The sequence below is a fragment of the Geospiza fortis genome, unplaced genomic scaffold (genome assembly GCF_000277835.1).
Source record: "Geospiza fortis unplaced genomic scaffold, GeoFor_1.0 scaffold194, whole genome shotgun sequence".
In the NCBI taxonomy this organism is placed as follows: domain Eukaryota; kingdom Metazoa; phylum Chordata; class Aves; order Passeriformes; family Thraupidae; genus Geospiza; species Geospiza fortis.
In genome coordinates, this window is record NW_005054322.1 from 3,000,629 (window position 1) to 3,021,981 (window position 21,353).

The 21,353-nt window shown below is 40.3% G+C and overlaps 1 protein-coding gene across 1 annotated transcript in view; it reads right to left on the reverse strand.

The window, feature by feature from the left end:
- Positions 1–895: 895 nt before the first annotated feature.
- Positions 896–21,353, reverse strand: part of NUFIP1 (nuclear FMR1 interacting protein 1) — a 21,398-nt gene continuing 940 nt past the window's right edge. Inside the window, exons 2-11 of the mRNA XM_031056780.1 lie at positions 21,297–21,348; positions 20,964–21,052; positions 19,771–19,875; positions 19,093–19,155; positions 18,684–18,760; positions 12,175–12,267; positions 8,317–8,579; positions 6,793–6,921; positions 5,666–5,898; positions 896–3,104 (exon numbers count right to left, since the gene is read on the reverse strand). Of these exons, the coding sequence (XP_030912640.1) occupies positions 2,766–3,104; positions 5,666–5,898; positions 6,793–6,921; positions 8,317–8,579; positions 12,175–12,267; positions 18,684–18,760; positions 19,093–19,155; positions 19,771–19,875; positions 20,964–21,052; positions 21,297–21,348 (1,443 nt within the window). The 3' untranslated portion in view covers positions 896–2,765. The remainder of the gene's footprint in view (positions 3,105–5,665; positions 5,899–6,792; positions 6,922–8,316; positions 8,580–12,174; positions 12,268–18,683; positions 18,761–19,092; positions 19,156–19,770; positions 19,876–20,963; positions 21,053–21,296; positions 21,349–21,353) is intronic.

The window sequence follows — 21,353 nt, forward strand, 5'->3', positions numbered from 1 at the left end:
AAGCCTAAATTGCCTAAGCTGCACCTCCACAAATGAGTAGTCTTGATTTTTTTTCTTCCCCCTCTCCACTCTTCTAGCTCAGTAGGTGAGATGGGTTTAAAACAAACAAAAACCAGCAAAGCCCAAGGGAACTGAATTTAAACTAGACGCCTACAACTACATTTTCAGTAGCTAAGTTATAAAAGAAGAAAGATAAAAAATAAAATTTCAGAAGTGTGAAGGTTGTCACTGGAATATTTTTATCTAAAGTGAGTCATAAAGACTGAGCTGTAGGATTCTTTTTTTCTTAATAACAGTGCAAAAAAAAACTTTAAGAAACTACCACCCCAAATCAAGACAATGAGAAAGCAAAAAGCTACACAAAGCAGTGGCTCCAGCAGCATGGTGGAAACAACAGGCTCTTCTTACAGACACAGAGAGGTATTTTATTCAAGTGAACAAAACCCACCTCTGCTAACGCAGAGCAGATAAAACTGCAGGGACCAGAAAAGCCTGCAGGCATTTAAGAGTACCAGAGAAGGTCATTATGGCACCTTCCCTATACAAAGGCTGAATCCAAAGTACCAAGAAAGCACAATCTTGATGAGCAAGAAGGGGTCTGTGAAGTCTGAACATGGTCTGGAAGAACACAAAAAGAGAAGTGGGGGAAGAGGAAAGGACAGAGACCTCCTACCATTGACCAAGACTGCAATTCAGGGTTTGACATCATTGCAGTGTCTGTCTCCACATGGCCTCTATATAAGTTGGCAGAAATGGCTTGTTTTGAGAAAAAATGTATGCAACAAGTCTCGGGTTAAAACTTCTAGTTTATGCCATGTACAGATCTCACTATAAAGAAACCTACTTCTCTCTATCTATATGAAACAGACTTAAGAGAATTTTTTTCTGACAAAGGTTTTGGTTTTGTGTGAAAGTTTAATATTCTTAAGTCATAGTGACAACAGTATAAAGAATTCTTGGTAAAGGTTTTGTCTTTTTAAACACAAGGTCAAAGAGTACAATCAAAGAAATCTCTGCCATCACCTTGATAGGACACAGGGTTGTTTAAAGTGCAATTTAATAGCAAATTTAAGACATCAATTTCTCTTCCTGCAGCTGTTACTTATGCTTTCAACAGCACTGGTACCACTCCACTGTGAAACCAGGTTCTGCTGGAGTGCCAGATCTCCGTGGCTGAGTGTTCTTCATTGGCATTTTCATTGCAGTAAAACTGTAAGAGCCAGAGGCAAGCCAGTGAGATTGAGATGGCTCGTGAGATCATCATGGGAAGAATGAATCATCTGCCTTGGAAATATAAATGTTTATGATCACTGCTTCTATTCTGCACATCTATCCTTGAGACACACAACTTTTACAAGGGTGTTGGTATTTATATAATTCCATAAATTTAGACAGTGCATTACAAACACAATATGCAGTTGTAGTTATAAATAGTGGAGCAGCAGGATAGAATTTTCAACTAGCTCTTGTTTCCTACACTCCACAAATGAGATGTGTGGCACAAGTTAAGGAACTAAAGGAAAGAAAATATAGCTAATAGACAATAAAAATACCCCATGTGAGTCTCCCTATTTCAGGTGGTGAAATGGAAGGCTAGACTTCTACCAAAGAAAAAAGAAAATCAAGCCAGTCCCTGAGAGTTAATGGCAACATTTAACCATGACTAAAAGACAAAGAGCAGGTTCTGAAGTGGAGGTTTTGAGAACACATTTTTTTTGCGGTGTGTTTTCCGTGTCAATGTGACAAACTAACACCTGCCCCTGATAAGAAGTATTCTGACAAACAAATGCACAATATAATCAAAAGACTAAATTTGTTTCCAAACCTTGGCTGATGCTTCTTTAGTGCTCACAACACTATGGATGTATGCACAAACCCACGAAGAAAACCAATCGAAGAAAACCAATCGCTGGGTGCTGTAGGAGCATCGTAACAATGTACCAAGGCATTCTTCCAGAAGGCCAACCAATAAATTTTCAATGTATATGCAAAAGGTAACCAGTAGCTCTTGGTAAGCTTTCTAAACTTTGATAATGATATTGAGGGTTTGCTTCAGGAGTTAATTTGTCAGGCAATAACTGTAACAGAAGTTAAAGCTCAACATTGGGTACCTCAGCTCAACCAGCAACCCAGCACTGATGAAAGCAGTTATAGTATTTTTTTTTAAATAAATAAAACCTGCACCCTCATTTCCATTTCTCTGCTCAATTAACAACTTAATTCAGGGAGGAAGAGGCTCCTGGTAGAAGCAGTACTTTTTGAGACAGGTCAGTTATATCTTCCATATTTTACACTGGCTATATTATATTTATATTGGATATATCTTGTAACAGCTGAAGTGAAACTATGTGTGCACTGAATTGCCATTTTGAAACTACACTGAAATACTTCTGGACACTCAAGATATTCCACACACACCGGACCATGACTTCACATGAAAAATCCATCCTACTTGGCTCTAGGGATGGACTCACACACGTTTCATAAGAAGGTAAGACACAGAACTCTGAAGCTCTAGAGCAGGGATCTGCATCTACTCTAGGGAAGGTCATACTCTGTGTGCCACTGCTGCCTTTGTGCCATGTGGATATGGAATTAGTCAACATGTTTTCCAAGGAAATGGCCACCTAGGGCAGAACAGATTAGGAAAGTGGTTTTAACAGCTCTCTGTATACACTTCAATGATTTTTTGTTACACTGATGTCTTTCAAAAAGCATCAGTTGAGTAGAAAATATGAGCCTTTACTGTCCACAACAGACATCCTCTATGGTGCTCCTTCACACTGAATTGATGGGGTTTCCCACGTGTCCTCATCTGCCAACTGAGCCATCTGTGAAGTCTGATCCGCAGGTTCTTTCTCACCCTGGTTTATTAATAATGCATCTTCTTGTCCTCCTTTTAACTGAAGGTCAGAGCTACAAGAACAATTAGATTCATCAGGTTTTTCCATAGAAGGCTCTGCTGTAGGTGTAGAGGACTGTTCAGTTTCTGCTTCAGCCTGTGGTTCTGTTTTAAGATGAAGTCCAAACATGTTATTTCTGATGAGGTATCGAACACACTGCAAAATCACATTCCTCTCGTGCCGGATGTCCTGGGCCAGTAACTGGAAATTAAAAAAAAAAAGAGAAGATGATGCACATTTCCCTCTATTGCTCTGTAGCTGATACAAGCATAGCAACATATACTGATCTACTCAGTGATTTCCAACATCTTTCAAGTTAAACAGTTGGGTCCCTCACACAGGTCGTGGACATATGGGGCTGGAGACTGCCATACCAGAGACAATGATGTTCTCAAATCACAGACTGTAATACCAGGCCATGCATTCCAGTATATGAGGGTAGCAGGTCCATTATAATTTTTCACACTTTCTGAGTTATACTGTATCTGCAATTTCATATCCCATGCATTTTTAATTTAAACCCCCTATGAGTAAAAGATAAATACAAGGAAAGGGCATCTTTCACCAGGTACCAGACCATGGATTTAAACAGCAGTAACTGGGCTGGGCTATAATACATACACCAACCTAACTCTTAATCAATGTGCTAGAGGTTTAACTCATTGACTTCAACCTCATTGAAGTTCACTTTGGTTGTAGGAAAAAGAAACCTATCATCCAGAGAGCCAAATGAACCTTTTTCATTGTGAGTGTCAGCAGAACTAGTAGTATGAACAAACAAAATCTGAGCCAAGAGGCTAAATTTGTAACCTCCTGATCAGTTGCAGTAGAGCTGTATTACACACTGCAGGAGATTTGGCTAAGCTTGGCTAGTAATGACACCAAGAAGCTTTTTTTGTCGTTAAAAGTTTCAACAGTGGTTTAACCAGTCACTTTCAAGCCTGAGTATTTTTACTTAGATCAGTTGCTAAGAGGAGTTACAAGCAGCTGACATCTAAAATGAGCCTTCAGGAGCCTTCCACATGAACTAGGAGATGTACTTCAGGGCAGACAAGGGACAGCAGAGTGATGCTCTCTTTGTTTGACTGGGAGAAACTGGTGAATTCCCAAATGGCCAAATTAGGGCCTAGCAGGGCTGCAGAAATTACCCTATCAAAAACTGTATCTTTGTATTTTATTTTTTAATGCAGAGATGGATATCAGTGGAGTGACAGTACACAAGCTTTTGATTTTGTCAGCACAAAGAATGACTAAATACACATTAGTGTTTGCATGTCCACTATAAACATGTTTTTGTAATGCCCAAGCTCACTGCTGAATGACTGCCAAGAGATACCTGCAGCTATTCTCCTACTTCCCTTTCTTTTTTTTTTAAAGCATCATTTCATTGATACAACAACCTTTTTTTAGTGTTCTAATGCACTTTCTGGATCCATTTTGTAAAATTTCAAAACCCAAGCTTTTTGCACACTAACCATTTCTAATGACAGTGGAAGCCTACCTGCAAACCTCAGGCCCTCATCTGTGATTCACAGCCACAGTACACATTCTTCAAAAACAATTCTGAGCAATTTGAAAAGGTAAAAAAACCTCACTAAAATGTAATTTTAGAAATGGACTATACTGGCAAGCTTCAACTCAGGTTTCCTATGTACTGCCAGCTTCTCTCAGTATGTGGGACTTCATCTGACTTTCTTCCAGAGTCATCACTGCTTTGATCACCAAAAACTTTGAAGAGCAAGTGAGAAAGGCAACTGCATGCTTAGGGAGCTACACAAGGGACAAACATTTCCTTTTCAGTCACTAGGAACTTTAATTCTTGGCAGCAATGGTACTATGTGCTAAAAAGGCTACCGAGGGATTTCTCCCACATCAGCAGCTTGGGTTGTACCTTATCAGGTATCTCTTGCTGAAACATCCTGTGCTATTTCAGAGCTCTGATGTCAGTGGCACCCTGCTTTCTCCTGTCTTTTGCCCACTGCAAGCTTTCCCTTGATGGAGGAGCGTTATGCCATTTATAGACTCACAAGAGTAGTACTGCTTTTGAGTAATAAATACAATAAAAGCTCCAAGGTTTTGTCAGAGCTTTCTAAAGAAAGACACCAAGCTTTGTGGCCAAATGGGTTGCTCTGCACTGCTACTGGGAATACCTTGGACTCACCCCAACAAACCTCCTTCTACCCTTCTGAGATACCAACCTGCTGCTCTTCAAGGTGCTCTCTCTTCCTCAGATTGATCAAAACATGCCCAGAGAAGAAACCCCACTGCAAACAGGTTGCACTAAACACCATTCTGTGTTTTAAGTCACCAACACACTTCCCAATGAGATTTCTTTGCATGTGCAAAAAGTACTGTGTGCTCTTCCAGCAGAGGAAAGTGGCTGAACAGCAAAGCTGGGAGCAAAAAGATCAGATCATGGCTGCTGGGATTACATACAACCCAGACCTAGTGGATACTGCTACAGGGAAGGGAAGGGAAGGGAAGAGAGAGGAACAAAGGGTTTATTCCTTGTGCAGCTCATTTCAGACACATGATTCAGTTGTCATCTCTTGCTTACCAAAGTGAGTTGTTACCTGAATGCATGCCAGGGTATTTCTATTTGTCTATTAAAGCATCTTCACCTCCTCCAAGTGAAACACTCACTTTACTATTCTTAAGCCAGGCCCTGTGCTAACAGACTGATCTAACTTCCCGCAGGGAAGAGGAGAAACATTCCCAAATAGTTCTACTCTTGCACAGGAGGCATTATTTTAGCCTCTTACCATTTCCAGCAGAGTTGGACGGCGCTTGGGAAGGCGAGGTAATGTTTTCCTGCCCCGCTTATCAGGCCCTCTGGGGGGACGTGCGTTTGAATTTGAGCTCCTTAATGCCGTGCCTGCGCATTCTGGGCGGTTTTGATTTGGTTTCCGACTCTGAGGAGCAGGAGTAGTTTGAGGCGTATTTCTGAGCACAGCCTGGTTTCTCTCAGCTTTTGTTGCAGTCTTGACAGGGATTTCTTAAAGAAAAATAACACACTTTTATCTCAAACTTAAAAGCCTCTTCAACATGCTCATATCCCCATGCACTGGCAGTTCGTTAGTACTATTCATGCTCACACAAACTGATATGAAGATCTTCAAGCTTTACTTGGAGGAAGGGAGGGTTTTGTTTGGCTTGGGTTTTCTTTTTAAATAGAAAGAATAATCTCTAAACATTCACAGAAAGGAAAATAAGGTATTTCAATTCTACAGCAAAAAAAAGAAAAATTAATAACACCTGATTGAGATTTTCAAACCTCTGCCTTCTTATCACTTAAGAAGTACCGTGCTTCACATTATAGATTGCTGCAAATTTGGCTGCTGAGAAAATCATGATACAGTTAGGGCAGAGGATGCCCAAGTTCAATTCACTGTCTGCTATATGCTCTCTAACTTTCGGTAGGCCACCCAGGGCAAGTAAGGCTTAGTAAATATTTGCAAAAACAAGCAGCAGCAGCAGCAATCCCTCACCATACACTGATGCATACACTCAGAGAAGCACAAAATCCAAGTAACAGAGAGTTCAAGTCCTATTGCAACACCCAGCAGCCTTCTATGGAAAAAACCCTTAAGGATGTGGAAATTAGTTGATGGAGTGACAACAACAGCTTTTTCCTGGCACTATTCAAACATGATTTGAAGCAAGACTGAAAACAGGTTCCTTATTTTCCCCGAACTAGGGGAGAAAAGGCTTGGGAAATTTGACGACACACAACTTAATCAAAGACATTGTATGCCTCCTCTCTCGACCTAGGACATGCTGCTGAGAAAAGGACTACAAAAAAACCCACAGTCCGGCTTGCAGTCCCCATCACTAAGTGTGACACAGGATAGAAGGGGAGAGGAGAAGGGCAGAGGTTGTTTCTACACACCTTCGGGCTCGCTGTCGGATGCGCTGCCATAGTTGACCGACAGCGCGCTAAGGGCAGAGGTCACCTGCCTGGGGACAATTGTCGTTCCCAGTCTCCCATCCTCCTCAGCTGCCTCATCCTTGTCAGATTCTGCAGGGAAGGAAAAGGCAAGAGGGATTTTTCCCAGCAATCCTGCCACCAGCCAGCCTTGCTGCCAAATTCCCATCTCAGCACCACACACACCTGATGTTGGGCACCATCGCGCAATGGTGCTGTGGACTGATAGAAAACCCCCCAAAAAGTTTCCTGAAGCTCAGCAGAAAGCTGAGCTTTCTGCTTCCTCCTTTGCATACCAAATAGAATTATAAGTTTTGTTATTGAGTGTAGGTAAAGAGAGAGAGAGGATTTCATAATACATTTTGAAGTCTTGCTGGATTTAGTTCTGAGATGGAGGAGAAGGATTTAGAAGCCAGTCAGGGGAAATTAAAAAAAAAAGAAAAAGGAGAATCAAAAAGATGCACCTATTCAGTAAAATCATAGATTTGAACTGTATATTTTTTTTAAATTCTACTTAGTTATATTGTGTTTGTTATTATTTGTTCTGGCTATATTTCTCAATTGCATAAAAATTGCAACTAGCTTTAATATTGTGTAATTAAGGGGTACCACATTCCTTTTCTACCTCTATAAGAAAGGTCACTAGCTGTACTTTGGCATAATTAGACCTTTTATCATTAAGTAAAACACAAATGCTGCAGGGAAATATAGAGATATTTAAGCACACTTAAGTTTCCCAACAAGCAAAGATTAATGGAGTAAACAAATTGCATAGGGATGCTGAGTTCTTGTTCTCACTAACTGAAGATTATGTTTTCAAGAGGAAAAACTCAGCATCAGACATCTTTCCAGGGAATGTATTCTACCCTTGTTGCTAAAAATAGCCAGATTATAAATCAGCTTACATGCCATATTCTAGGAGTACTGCTGACTATATTATAAATAGTTAGATCTGAAGAATTTATATTGCTGCCAACATGAGGAAACAAGACATGCTCACAAGAAAAAAACCCAACAAAAAACCAACCCCAAAAAAACTAAGCAGAAATACTTCAGAGAACACACACATATGGAGAATATCAAGAGTAATAATACAAGAAAGAACAGAATTAAAAGTAAAATACTGACATTTTAAGTAATTCACTTAACTCATACAAGGAAATCCATTTGTTTTCACTTTCTAAATACTGTTGCTTTCAAAACCACAAAGGGATATTTAACAGTCTTTAAAAATAATTTGGCTGTTCAAGTACTTCATTCTCCTTCTGGTTTTATAAATATTTTCTTATCTCTCTTATGTTAATTTAGCAACCTACATTGGAGCTGCATGGCCTTTAGACTACTGTACAATATTTACATCCGAACAAGTAACGCTGCACAAAACTTCATGTCAGACTTCCAAAATGGTGACTAGCAAGCACAAAGTCTCAGCATCTAAACTTCAAACAACCATTTAAAATGAAACTTCTCCAAGTTCCTTCATCTTACCAACATCACCGTTTGCCAGAAGACCAAGAGGGTCCACGTCTTTTTCATAGGCTTGGCCTGCCAAAGCATTTTGTTTTTCATGTTCCTTTTCACATGTGCTGTTTTCTGATCCAGTGGCTTCATTTTGAGTTTTAGGTCCATGACAATCGCCACCATTTTTCCTAAATTTCTTCCAGAACGGGCGCCATTGTCTTCTCCTGTGTCTTCGTTGATGCCCAAGAGACTCTCCATTTTCTGGAGGTTTCCACATCCCCTTCATTTTGCTGGAGAATAGAAACAGAAAGCTCATGCAGATTACAAGCTATAAGAATAAAAACAACTGATGTAACCAAATGGCTCAGGCCCTTGTTTAAGGTTCAGCAACACAGAATGATGCCAGGACTTACACCAGCTCAGCTAACATGAGGTGACAGACCATAAAATCAGTCACACCTCATCTCAGGCAGGGCAATGGGACAAAGCAGGAACTGAATGAACAGTTTGAAGCTCATGACTTTTAGTTTTTAGTTTTCAACCAGGCCAAGAGTACATGGGCTAAGAAAGTTCCTTGATAACCTGCAGTGTGAGGACAGGGCATTCTCATCTCAGATAACAAAGTCAACAAATCTTCACTTAAGCATTAAAGTCATTCAAAACAGAGGCAACATGAAGTTAAAAGGAAAGCATCTGCTATAAACATTCTTTCACTGAAGAAGTCTCTTTTTTCTAGTTACAGCTCTGAGAAGCGTCTTGCTGCACCAAATCCATTCAGCCATCTGACACCATCAGCTGCAATGACTACCTACTCCCGCCTCCAACCAACATGCCATTCATCTTTCCCATTCCAATGAAAAGGAATAAAAGAAATGTCCATCAGAATAATGCATTTTTTAGGACCTGAAACAAAATAACAAGTCCTGAAACACAGGAAGAGTACAGCATGCTGGTTCCACTTATCTTTCACAGCTCCATTTTTTTCCAGATTTGTCCTATAAACACATGTTATAGGAAGATACCTGAAAGCTTAACAAACTCTGGTTGAATTCTATAGATATAAGAATCAATGTGACCAAGAGAGAAAAGCAAATATAGAAGGGACAGCTGAAGCTTTCTGAAGATATTTAATTCCAAGCAACAGAAACTTAATTCAGCAAAACAGGACTGTAACTAATCATCAGTACATTACAAGATCTCCAGTCCTGAATGACCCCCATGGTTTGTTCTGATCAGTCCTCCCTGCCTCAGCCTCACCTACAGCATGGCTGAGGTCCTATCATCCCTCATGTGGGATGCTGTCTTTATGTCTGGCATTGCTAAAGTCTTGCAGCAAGGTGTTAATATTTTGTGACAAAGGACTTCTTTTTGTTTGTCTTCATTCTGAGGCCTAAACAAGTAATTTAGTAACCCATTCTTCTTGAGTTACAAGAATTAGTGTATGATTACACTTTATTCACCTCTTGCACCTATGCAATCTTTCTAGGCCTCCATCACACAGCCCTCTCAAGCCACCCACTACTTTGTTCAGATATGTTCCTGTTACCAGCATTCCTCTCTTCCATGCTTTTCTGGCTTTATCAAGTCCTTCTTTAGAGGAGAACAAGGCCAGTCATAGCACTCAAAATTACTTTATATCCCAACAAAACATATTTAATTTTATTCTCCAGTCACTTCACGACAGTGTCTAACAGTGATTGCTCATCCCTGATGGCATCACCCACCACAGTGTTCCTGTGGTACAAGTGGCAAGCCACTGCCTTCCTGTGCATCAGTCCCTCACCCACAAAAGACGGCTAATATTATCTCCTATGATTCAACTCCAACAAGAGAGAAAACTGCATTTCTGAATTTGTCCAACCACACTCTAAATTCAGCATGTTGTACAACCTAGAAGGTACTGAGCAAATACAGGCTTAATTTAAGCTGTTGTCCTTGACCAAGGGTTAAAACCAACCTTCTAAATTCTCTGGGGCCTTGAACACCTAGAAAGAAACCTCAAGGTCAAAAACATGTCCCACCAAACACCAGCCTGGTATCTGCCTTCTGCCATTCCCTTGTGGAAGACATCCTGCTCTTCACTCTCCATTCAGAGGGCATGGAGAGCTGTGCACTATTAGTCAGTTGTTGTGAGACACCAGACAGGCTTCCAAAGTGGTCCTTCTGCATCTCTGATCTCACACGCAGGGATGCTGAGACTTAGGAGTTGCAAAGCACTTCAGACAACCACAAATGGAAAGCACCATGGAAGTGTTAAGCATCTAATCCTTTCTAAATCTTCCTTAGCCATTTGCCTTAATAGTACAGCTTGCAGGGAACAAGCTGTATTCTATTTTTTCCTCACACATCAGTAAATTTGCCAGATAAGCACCAATTGCAGAATTTTTACTGCTGATATACAAAGCAGAATATGGACAGCTCACCAAATCTAGAGTGCTAAGGGGAGGGAGGGAAGAAAAAGAAGAGATTTCTAGAATGAACTAGAATAAAAAGTTGTTACGCAGAACTGAAGAATCTGCAATTTTGAGGGGGTTTTTTTTCAAACAGTTTCCCAGATATAAACCTACTAACAAATGTAACACCGCGGAATTGCTGATGGACATTTAAGGCTACTTGATGCATCTGACTCACAGCTACAAACGTTCGCAAATAGAACCTGTAGATATCAAACAGTTTGTTACTGTGACAAAGAAATGTCACAATATATATGTTATATATATACAATATATATGTTTGCAGCTTTAGTTTCAATGCCCAGGTTTGGTTCCTTGGGTGTAAAGCACTCCTGCAACTTCATATCCTTTAAAGGAAGTTTTACTTCAGTCTTCTATAAACCTTTCAGGCATGAAAGGCAACTGGTTGAGTGGAGGCAGGCAAGTGCTGGATCTTCTGAAGAACATGCTGCAACAAGGTAATTTGCACTGTCCACATTTAATAAATTACACTAACTTCTTATTCTGCACTAACTCAACCATTTTACCATGGTGCAAGTTTGCAAGTTTTGTTTTATTTGCTGTCATGTCCTACACAAAAAGCTAGGCAAACCCCAGCTGCACTTCCATGCAGCAGAAAATGGCATTTAGCCATAGCCCCTTAGGACTGAGTCTGCTCCTGCCTTCCAGCTCAGTCATTCTAGTTTAAACAAATGATATTTTAGGAGTGTGGCTCATTATAACATCTTTTTTTAAAAAACAATCTTCCCACAGGTCCTAAAGCAGAGCTAATGAAGTTAGCTGGTTCCACCTAACAATGAAATGTAGAGAGAAGAACAAAACCATGCTGGAAAATAATTTATAAGGCAGTGAACAGATAAAAATCCAAGATGAGTAAGCACTAGCTCAGAACAACGGTGGCAGATAGATTTAACTTTATCTTCATATGGTTTTCATTATAACTTAAGTAGTGCTGCTTCTTTTTTCTACCTTCCATCATCTTTATCTTCTTCCCCTCTTCACTTGACTACTGATTTATCATCATAAAGGAGAGAGAGTAAGAATAAAGTCTCTGTTGGCCATTTTCAGGTCATAAAGGATTAAATCATGTGGAATCATTCTGTTGCATGACTTTTGCCCCCATTACTACTTCTTCAGAGACCAAGGTTATGCTGATCTAATGAATGGCCACTAGAAAGTGGCTTTTTCAAACAAGCCAGAATACCAGATTTTTCATGTACTTATTGTTTCATTTAACTGAAGTGTACTTTGGAGCACTATGAAGTAAACAAAAGAATATTACATCAGCAGTTTGTCAAATGGCCTGTCCTCTCTTAAAGGGCAACTAGATTCTGTATACAGTGGAAGCCGCAAGTGCTGGGAGACCACAGCAAGAAAGCATACTTTTGAACTCAGTGGGAGGAAAGCAACAAACTTGCTTCAAAACACTTACCCAAACTGCTGGGTAGTCAGCACTTCTCCCCTTTCCTCCTTCTGCGTCTGCATTTCCTTCTTCCTTTCAATGTTTGCCAAAGTAGGAAAATTTCTAGAAGACAAAAAATAGTTTCACTGGTTCTTAAAGGATTCACTGTAGTTTCTCAATTCCCCTTTACCAAATCAGCTTCCTCTATAAACCTTACAGATTTTTTAAAATTTTCAAGGAAATTTAACAGACTGTTTCTTTCTTAAAAAGGCATTAGTGAGGAAAAGAATCCTGAGTGCATTTAGGCTTACATATCCAGATGCAATGAATGAAACAAAACAAAAATTTTAAAAATGCATCACATTAGCATTCTTAGATTTACCAAACCACCAAGCAAGGTACAGACAAACAGTTTGGTTATAGTTATGGATCCTCTCTTTGCCCCAACACATAACAGCATGATTTAGTCCTCCTATATTATTTCTGTGGAGCTTCAATTGGATTATTTGAACGACATGCCTTTAGCAAACTAACTGCTGAGTTCTTCTAAACTTAAAAAAAATAAAGGTGATATGAACAGCTTCTGGGTGCACAAGGTTCCTTTAATGTGACAAGGAAAACCACACAAGTTCCTTCTTGAGCAATATTTAGCATTGTGCTCACATACTGACCTCAAGTTCACCAGAATTACTGCCCCTTTTTAATTCCAGGTTCAAGAAAAATTGCCAGATCATGCAGATGAAAAGAAATCTACTGTTACAACCATCTCACAACCCATCCCATCTCTTCCATTCCCCACCTCCCTTAACATCCTTCCCTCCAGACAAATGTCTCACTGGTTCTAACATGCAGAGCCTGGGCAGCAGGCTTTTTTTACCATCAAAGCCCAAAAATGGCTACACTACTTGCTCTGCAAACATTAGTTAGCTAAATGCCAGTGCTTTGAGATGAAGGTAGTAAATGAGAAACACATGCACATGCTCCCCCAGCTTCTGTATAGAAACACAAAGAATAAATATTTGATGTCTATTAAAATGGAGTAAAGAGAAACATAGAACAGCTTCTCACTAAAAATAACTATCAAAAAGACACGGATCTTTCTTTAAATATTTAATCTTGTCACATGCATTTCCCCCATATTACAGCATGAATGCTAAGTGTCACATTGATTCAAGACAGCATCAACCACGTACCAAGGGAAAAAGAGAAGCTTTTTCTACAAGACAAACCTAAACACACTACAGTACTAGTCCCCTTTAAGAGCATTTGAGCATGAGCTGTCAACATCTATTTTCTTTGGATTTCTCCCAGAAATCTGCCATACAGCTCAAGTGAGCACAGGGATGTGATGTTTTACCTCTGCTCCTCCCTGTTAGTTAGATTTGTTCATCCATGTTACAACACTCCCAGCACACAGCAAATGTGCAATGAACTCTTTAATCTCAAAAGCTCTGTATTGACAAAGACCCCTGTGCACCACAGTTTTAGGAAAAGGTGCTTTCCTTTAAATACAAAGGCTCCCAGGAGAACAGCAAGCCATAAAACAAGTAGTTATGCTCAAGACATCCCCAAGCTTACTGCAGGGATTGCAGGGGGGAGGGTGTTTTAAATATAAGGGAAGACCCTAAATACTAGAGCAAAGGAGTCTTCAAATGCTCCAGCACTTATGCTGATTAAGGACATATTCAGACACGCTCTCTCAACACGATTTGAGACATGAATGCCTCCCACTTTCATTCCTGTGAGTTACCACTCCCTCCACGAGCCACCGTAATGGACTGCACCAAGGCTTTCAGTTCCATTTAACTGCCAAGACTGACAGATTTCTCCTCAACCACCCTTCCAGCTGACACAGGCAGTAACTGACAGCTGGCGAGAGCTCAAGTCACAAGTCCCAGTATGCCTGCAGAAGCACATCTGAAGGCATCTGTAGTGGCTGTGTTTATCTTTTCCATCTCTTCTCAAATGTTAAATGGCATTTTACTCACTGCCTTTACCTCATGCCTTTACTGACTGAGCCCCCTCCATATAAAAGGCCACATGCTTAAATCCCAAGAGATGACTTGGGTTTGCACCGTTCTAAGATGGCAAGCCCTCCACCTCTCTTAAGAAAATGATGTTCCTAAAATGTTACCTACAAAGACCACTGAAGTAGAAGTACCTCAGCACTTGTGCCTTGCAAACAACCTGTCAGAGCTTGAATACAAAGAGCTTCATCAGTCCCTACAGGGCTTTACAAACCTAAGGAACTTATTGTAAAAGGGAGAGTTAAACCAGGATGTGATGGTCTGGCACAGCAGAGTCCATGAAGCGAGTACAACCTGAGAAGGCAGCCCTCTTTCATAGCAGCTGCAGTTCCCAACAGTACATACTTCTACAATCCAAAGCTTTTCAAATTAAATTGATAATATCAGAAAACTGATTTTCAGGTTAACATAAGTGTATGAAATATATCCCAACAAAACGAGACAGGCAGGTAAAGGATACCCTAAGCTTCTAGAGACAGGGAACAGTGACACCGAGCCTAATCAATAACACATGTATCTTAGGGAATAGATTTTTTTTTTCGATAAATGAGTACACTGGCCAGACCCATGCATTTTTTTATAGGCCAGCATACTTTATCTTGCTCTCATAAACATTGGAGTAAAGCAGCTCTTAGCAAGCAGTGAAGAAACAGAGCTTTGCCAACATCTAACAGAAAAGAGACCTGTTTCTGTAGCAGTTTATACAACGAATTCCTGAGTCAAGAGCTATACAAGTTCATCACTTTATTAGGAACAGCACTGTGAGCAAAATGCCTCAAAAATTTCTTGAGCTGTTCTTAATTGCATATGCACAGCCAACAGCAAAGGAGACATGGATAGCCCAAAGGGAATAAAAATGACCCAACAGAGCTGAAAAAATCTTGGCTTAACTTTCCCACATCTGATTTAACCATATGTTAGCTGAGGCAGTTTCATTGCTGATCTATTCCACCAGATCACAGTAAACTTTATTGCATCTATGTTTACCTTGATCTGTTGACACATCCCTTCTACTTTGCTTTGTCTCCTCTACTTTTACCAAATTACAAGAAACTATTTTCCATATTACATACTTCACTACCATGAATACAACACCAGGGAGGATTCCAAACTACTCTAGGATTATCATTATGCAACTAGAAAACCACAATTAATTAGAAGTGGTGTGTTTAACAGTACTGGACTTCAAGCACAAAGCACGCGCTCAGCCTGTGAGATGTACTGCAAGGAAATACAACAGACAACTCCTATCTGAATAAACCAATGCCAAGAGACTGAAGAAAGTGGAGCAGAAAGGGGAGAATTTACAAGCAATACACAAGCTCAAGAAAAGCTTCCAATGTTATATTAGAAGCTAAGCAAAAGTAAATTCAATGATTTGCTTTAACACTAAGGCAGCCTTGCCACATTCTTACTAATAACCATTGCTCAAGAAATGTTGGTGAGAAACAGATGGGCTGGCAGGACCCAGATCTTGCTTGTGAAGTAGGGAAGACAGCAATACCTCATTCTGACACATTAAGGAAATGCATTACAGATAATTCTCTTTAAGCTCATGTTAAAGAAAAAATATGCTGAAGACAGCACATTTCTCAACACTTGGAAGGGACAGGACAAATCAAAACAAGAAAAGTTGATGTCAGACTTCACAACCATCTGTCTGCAAAACACAGGGAAACCCTGAGATCCCATGGAACTTCATCTCTATTGCTCTTTACTTAATTAGATTTCTTGGCTCAGCAGGTTCAACAGGAAAACAGCATTCCAATCCAGCATGCTTCATTCAGAGATACTCCTTACCAGCTCTCCTCCTCCTCTTTCCTCTATGAGAGTAAGCTACACTTTAAACACAAGCTCTTTCTTGAAGATTTTAAGCAGGATATACAATTGAGCAACACAGCAGCTAATTAAGAAGAAAAATCTCAACTCTGCAAGTAATTATTTATAACGGCTGAAAGAACAAGCAAGACAGGATGCAGCATGGAAACACACATATTAAATCACTACAACCTAATTAGGAACAAACTATTAATGACCTAAAAAGATTCATTCTTAGCTCTGATTGGAGCTTCTAGAATGAAAAAGGTTTTTTCCTGTCACTGTAAACCAAAACTGCTTAATAGCTCAGACTCCCTCTGGTGTCCCTCTTTTCTGTACAATGCAGTATTTACTGTGAGTCAACAACAGACCTTCAGTACTAAACTGATGCTTTGCTGGTGACCCAATTAATGCTGCACAAAAGTTCCAGCTGGCTTTCTCTCTCCGCCTTTCTGCCTGCCTCCCACCCTCCCCCCCTTTTTTTTAATTAAAAAAAGAAGGATGCTCATAGAGCTTCCTCGCTGTACAAAGAGTAACAAAAGCCACCCAGGTAGTCATTCTACACCCATCCATCACAGCTAAATACGGTGCTCAGAGAAGACTTGAAGTACCAAGATAATGCACTACTCCATCTAGTGGTCTTGGCTCAGACAGCCCTAATCCCATTCCACCTTTTCTGGTTGGTGCCTGTGACCACACGACTTTATGTCCCCTGATTTTACTGTGCTGCAGGGAGCAAAGGCTTTCAGCAATGCTGTATTGCAGCCAAATCATATTCACCTTTAAAACCAACATCAGACCCTTCAGAAGCTCAGCAAAACCATCTCAGGCAGAGCATCACCCTTACAATTAAGTGTAGATAAAGGCTGCTGTGATTTGCAGCACCCACTCCTCACACAAAAAATATCCATAATTTTACGTTCAATTCCCACTTCCCTAATGTTCTAGTAGAGCACATACTGACCTTTACACCTTAAACATCATTTCAACACTTAAACCTGAGCATCAGCTGCTAGACAGGAACTCTCCTGAACACTTCCCAAAACAAAGTGTATGAAAAGTTGAAAATGAGTAGTAAAGCCTCTCTCAGAGACTGCATACGAGTATGGATCTTCTTCCTTGGAGTTACCATTAGAAAATTAGGTCACCAAAAAAACCCACAACAGCAATATGTAGTCTGAAAGCAAATAAAAACCAAGCCCTCAAGCATCTTTTGAATAAAAGGAAACCTTGGAAGGAAAACTAATCTAGCACCAAAACTTGCCTAATCTAATACCAAACTTATATTTGCAAAGATCACAAACAATTTCTGTCTGGTTAATGATGGCATTTTAAAAATGGGAGAAAATAATCTCTTGTTTCTCTATCAAAAAAAAGCTTGTTTTTTTTTTAAAGAATCTATGGATTATTTACATTTGTACAAAATGAACAGAAGGTGCAACAGTTGACTGCTGTGATGTGCTGACATAGTGCTAAGATTTCCCTTTGCCTTTCTGAAATTTGCAGAAAAAGCTGAAACCATGTCCAAAGAAAAATTGAAACCTCCAAGAATGAAATTACATGGGGAGAAATTTAGCTTCTCCATACAGGAAAAAAATGGATGGGAGGCAGTTTAAAAATTCTGCAATAAATTCCATTAATTTTTCTTTTTCAACAAAAACAGTGTAAAGTTGTATTAAGGGAAGTGAAGTTCAAAGCAAGAACACATTGACATTGCCTTCTGACATGGATGCAAGATGGATACATCAGTAGGATTCCATCAGACCACTGAGTTTTATTTTCACTAAAAAAAAACCCACGTGATTAGTTCACTGCCCTAGCTCATCACCACTGATCTCAAATTTATATCACTTCCCATTCTGCATACAGGACTCTAGCTCATGGAAACCAAACTCACGCACTGATCACTTGCAAGACTATATCCTAAATTATTAGTAGATGTGAGGAAAGCCTGCAGCATCTCTCTCCTGTTGGGAAAGCTGCTGGGAAAGTGTGGATTTTAATCCATTGAACTCTGAAGGAAAAAAAACAAATCTGGGAGATAAATACTTCAATCCTGGTCAAGATAAAAGTTACACCCTGTTACATCACAGGATAAGAAATAGTGAGAAATTCTGCTTATAGGAGAATTTTACCTTGTACCCTGCATACAATGTAAGTTAGACTACCCGAGAACAGTATCATTCACAGTTTTTGTTCTCTTTCATTAGAAAGCATCAAGCAACACAGAAAGCCCCTAAAGAATTAGGAAAACTCCCTGGTGTGGTCTACTGGGACAACTTAAGCTGGGGAAATTTGCACACAGTATTACAATTATAGTCAGTACAATAGTTCCAGATTTTTAAGCCATTAAAAACTACCACACAAACATTTGTGACCTAAAATGTGATGTGGTGAGGCTAAAAGGAACAAGACATTCACCTAACCTGGGATACCACATCAAGCATCTGGGAAAGCTGCTTCCTTCTCAGCTGATACCTTACCTTCTATTATAATCTTTTAAATTATTATAATCTCTGCAGCTCACACCCTCCTGGCTCATGCATTCTGACACAGATCACTGCTGCAGAAATTTTCCAGGGTCAATGTAACAGCAGAAACAGCAAGTTATTTGCTGCTCCTACTCCTCAGCTCTCATCTCATGCTCACACAGGGAAAATACAGTAAAACAAATCCATAGGCCACAAGTCTTACCTTTTTCTTTCTTCTCTCCATCTAGCAATCTCTTCTGGACTATCTAATTTTATTCTTTTAGCACCAGGTGCATGTGCCTAAGGAAAAAGTATTTCACAGGTGTTTAAAAGGGGAAGGAAAAAACTCACAAATTAAAAAAGAAAACATCATTATGTCAGGTATAGTGGTATCACTCTGTTTTCATCTCCAAAACTGGTGAGACTGTACACACAGATGATAAAATGAATCCATTAAGAAAACCACATAGTATTTAACACATTTTCATCCGCAATATTGTCTTGAAACAGATTCTCCTCTGAGATGATACATTTTCTTTCCAAATGAATGAAGGGAAACCACTGAAGGATGAGAAAAGGGGCCATGGTAAAGATTGCACAAACTCCTATTTTGGGCCCAGAGGGTTACCTACATTCTTCCAGTGTATCTGAACGATCTTCTCGTGGGCACTGAAAGTGCAACCTTCTTCTGAACACTGCAAGATAAGAGGGTGAACTTAAAACACACCAATTTACACAAATTCTAAACAAGCTTTTGAGCACACTTCAAATAAGTGTGCCAGTTGCCTGTACAGTTTGTTGCACAGGCTGTGTAAGTTACCATGTTTGCTAACAAAGGTGATTGTAAAAACACCAAGCAGGGATAATATACTTTTAAATTTCATCTGGTTTTAGAATAACCAGTGTAGGCAACATATCTGATAACTGAAGAGAAAGTGAAGTTTACCTAAGATAAAAATTTGCGAGACTCTTCAATTTCAAATTTTGATACTTGCAAATTTTGGTAATTTTCAATAAAGGAAATTTTTTAAATGTTTCCACACAAAAACTGTACATGCTATAGTGGTGTCAATGAATTAATTCCTATGACTTAGTAATACTTCACAAGAAAAACAGTTTAAAAGGCTTTTAAATAAAACCAAAAATGCAGCTAAAGCCTCCCCAACATACAGCATTCATACCCCACTAATACTTGACAAAGCTCTGGAATCTCATTCCTATGTCTACTGTTCAAAGAGTGACTACAGCTGTTTGTCAGGCACAAAGGAAAAAAAATCAAAGTGTGAATAAAAGAAGACAAACTCATTAACCTGCTTATGCTGTGAAATGTGTTCATCATACTTCTCCTGGTTTTTATAGCCACGGTCACAGGTATCACAGTAATGAGAGAAAACTGGCTCTTTTTTCTTTTTGGTCTGAAAAAAAAGAAGAAAACTCAGGATTGCAGTTACAAAATATTCCTGTGTTTAGTTAGTCATGAAACACTATTATTATTTTTGTTAAAAAAGCAGTTATATGTTTCAAAGGTTTCAAAGAGAGCTAACCTAATAACCTAAAAGTTAAGTTCCAATTACTTATCTTCTAAACAAAGTGCCCTGCACTCAGCTCTTCCCACTACCACATTTCAATCATTGCTTCTGCAAACACAACAGTCTGCTGGCATGGACTTCCAGAGGGCTGTGAGATTTAGGCTAAAGCCTCATGTTCTTCTCTACCAAGACAGACCATGACTGCTCTCCCATGACAGGCACAAGTTCAGAGGGCAGCACAGACCCTGCCTTCTCCTGCTACACACATCAGTGTCATCTGGCTGGCTGGTCTTGACCTTGTAACAGGGTACTAGCGTAATTTAGGCACTTGGGCATCACCACAGCAGGGCAACACAAACCTGTGTAACAATTTGGCTGACATGTATCTTTCAAGAGTTACAGACTGTCACATGTTCGCTCTCTTCTAAGGGCAAGCAGGTCAGACAGGAGAACGGCATGTCTATAGTGCCTTGGGACAAGTCCCATCAGACTGACACCATCACTGAATGGTTTGGGTGGGAAGGGACCTTCCAAGATCATCTGGTTCCAACCTCCCCACCATGGGCAGGGACAATCTATGACTAGATCAGGCTGCTCAAAGCCCCATTCAATCTGGCCTTCAACACTTCCAGGGACAGGCCAGTCACAGCTCCTCTGGGCAGTGCGCGCCAGTATCTCATCCCCTTCATAGTAAAAAAGTCTTCCTTATGTGGAATCTAAATCTACTCTGCTCCGGTTTAAAACCATTACTCCTTGCTCTACCACTACAGGCTGTACTATGAAGTCTTTCTCCTAAGTTCCCTTAAAGTACTGAAAGGATGATGCAGGGTTCTACCTAAAGCCTTCTCTTCTCCAGGCTGAACAACCCCATCTCTCTCAGCCTTCACCTCCACCCCCAATCATTTACGTGGCCTTTCCCTGGACCCATGCTAACACGTACATGTCCCTCTTGCGCTGGGGACCCTACTCCATACCTTTGGCTTGTTATTTTCTTCTGGGCAATGTTTACTAAATGCAGGCACTTGCTTGCCCTGCCGTTTCTGGGAGAAATTACCCTTTCCACCTTCAGAACAGAGAGAAAAAAAGATGAGCCATTCACAGATACACCTGGCAAAACACCCCCCTCCTACTTCGGTGGGCAACAGAGAAGGATCTAGGGAAGAGATAAGAGAGGGCTGCATGACCAACATGCTTGGAGGAGAGCCCTGCAGCCTCAAGGGTTCAGGACAGCCCCGGGGCCCCTGCTCGCGTGGGATGGGATGGGAAGGAGCCCAAGGGACGGCTCCTGCCCTGCCCCTGCCCCTCACCAGCGTGCGGACCCCGCGCTCCGTAGGCCGGCGGGAACCAGGCGCCCGGTGATCCGT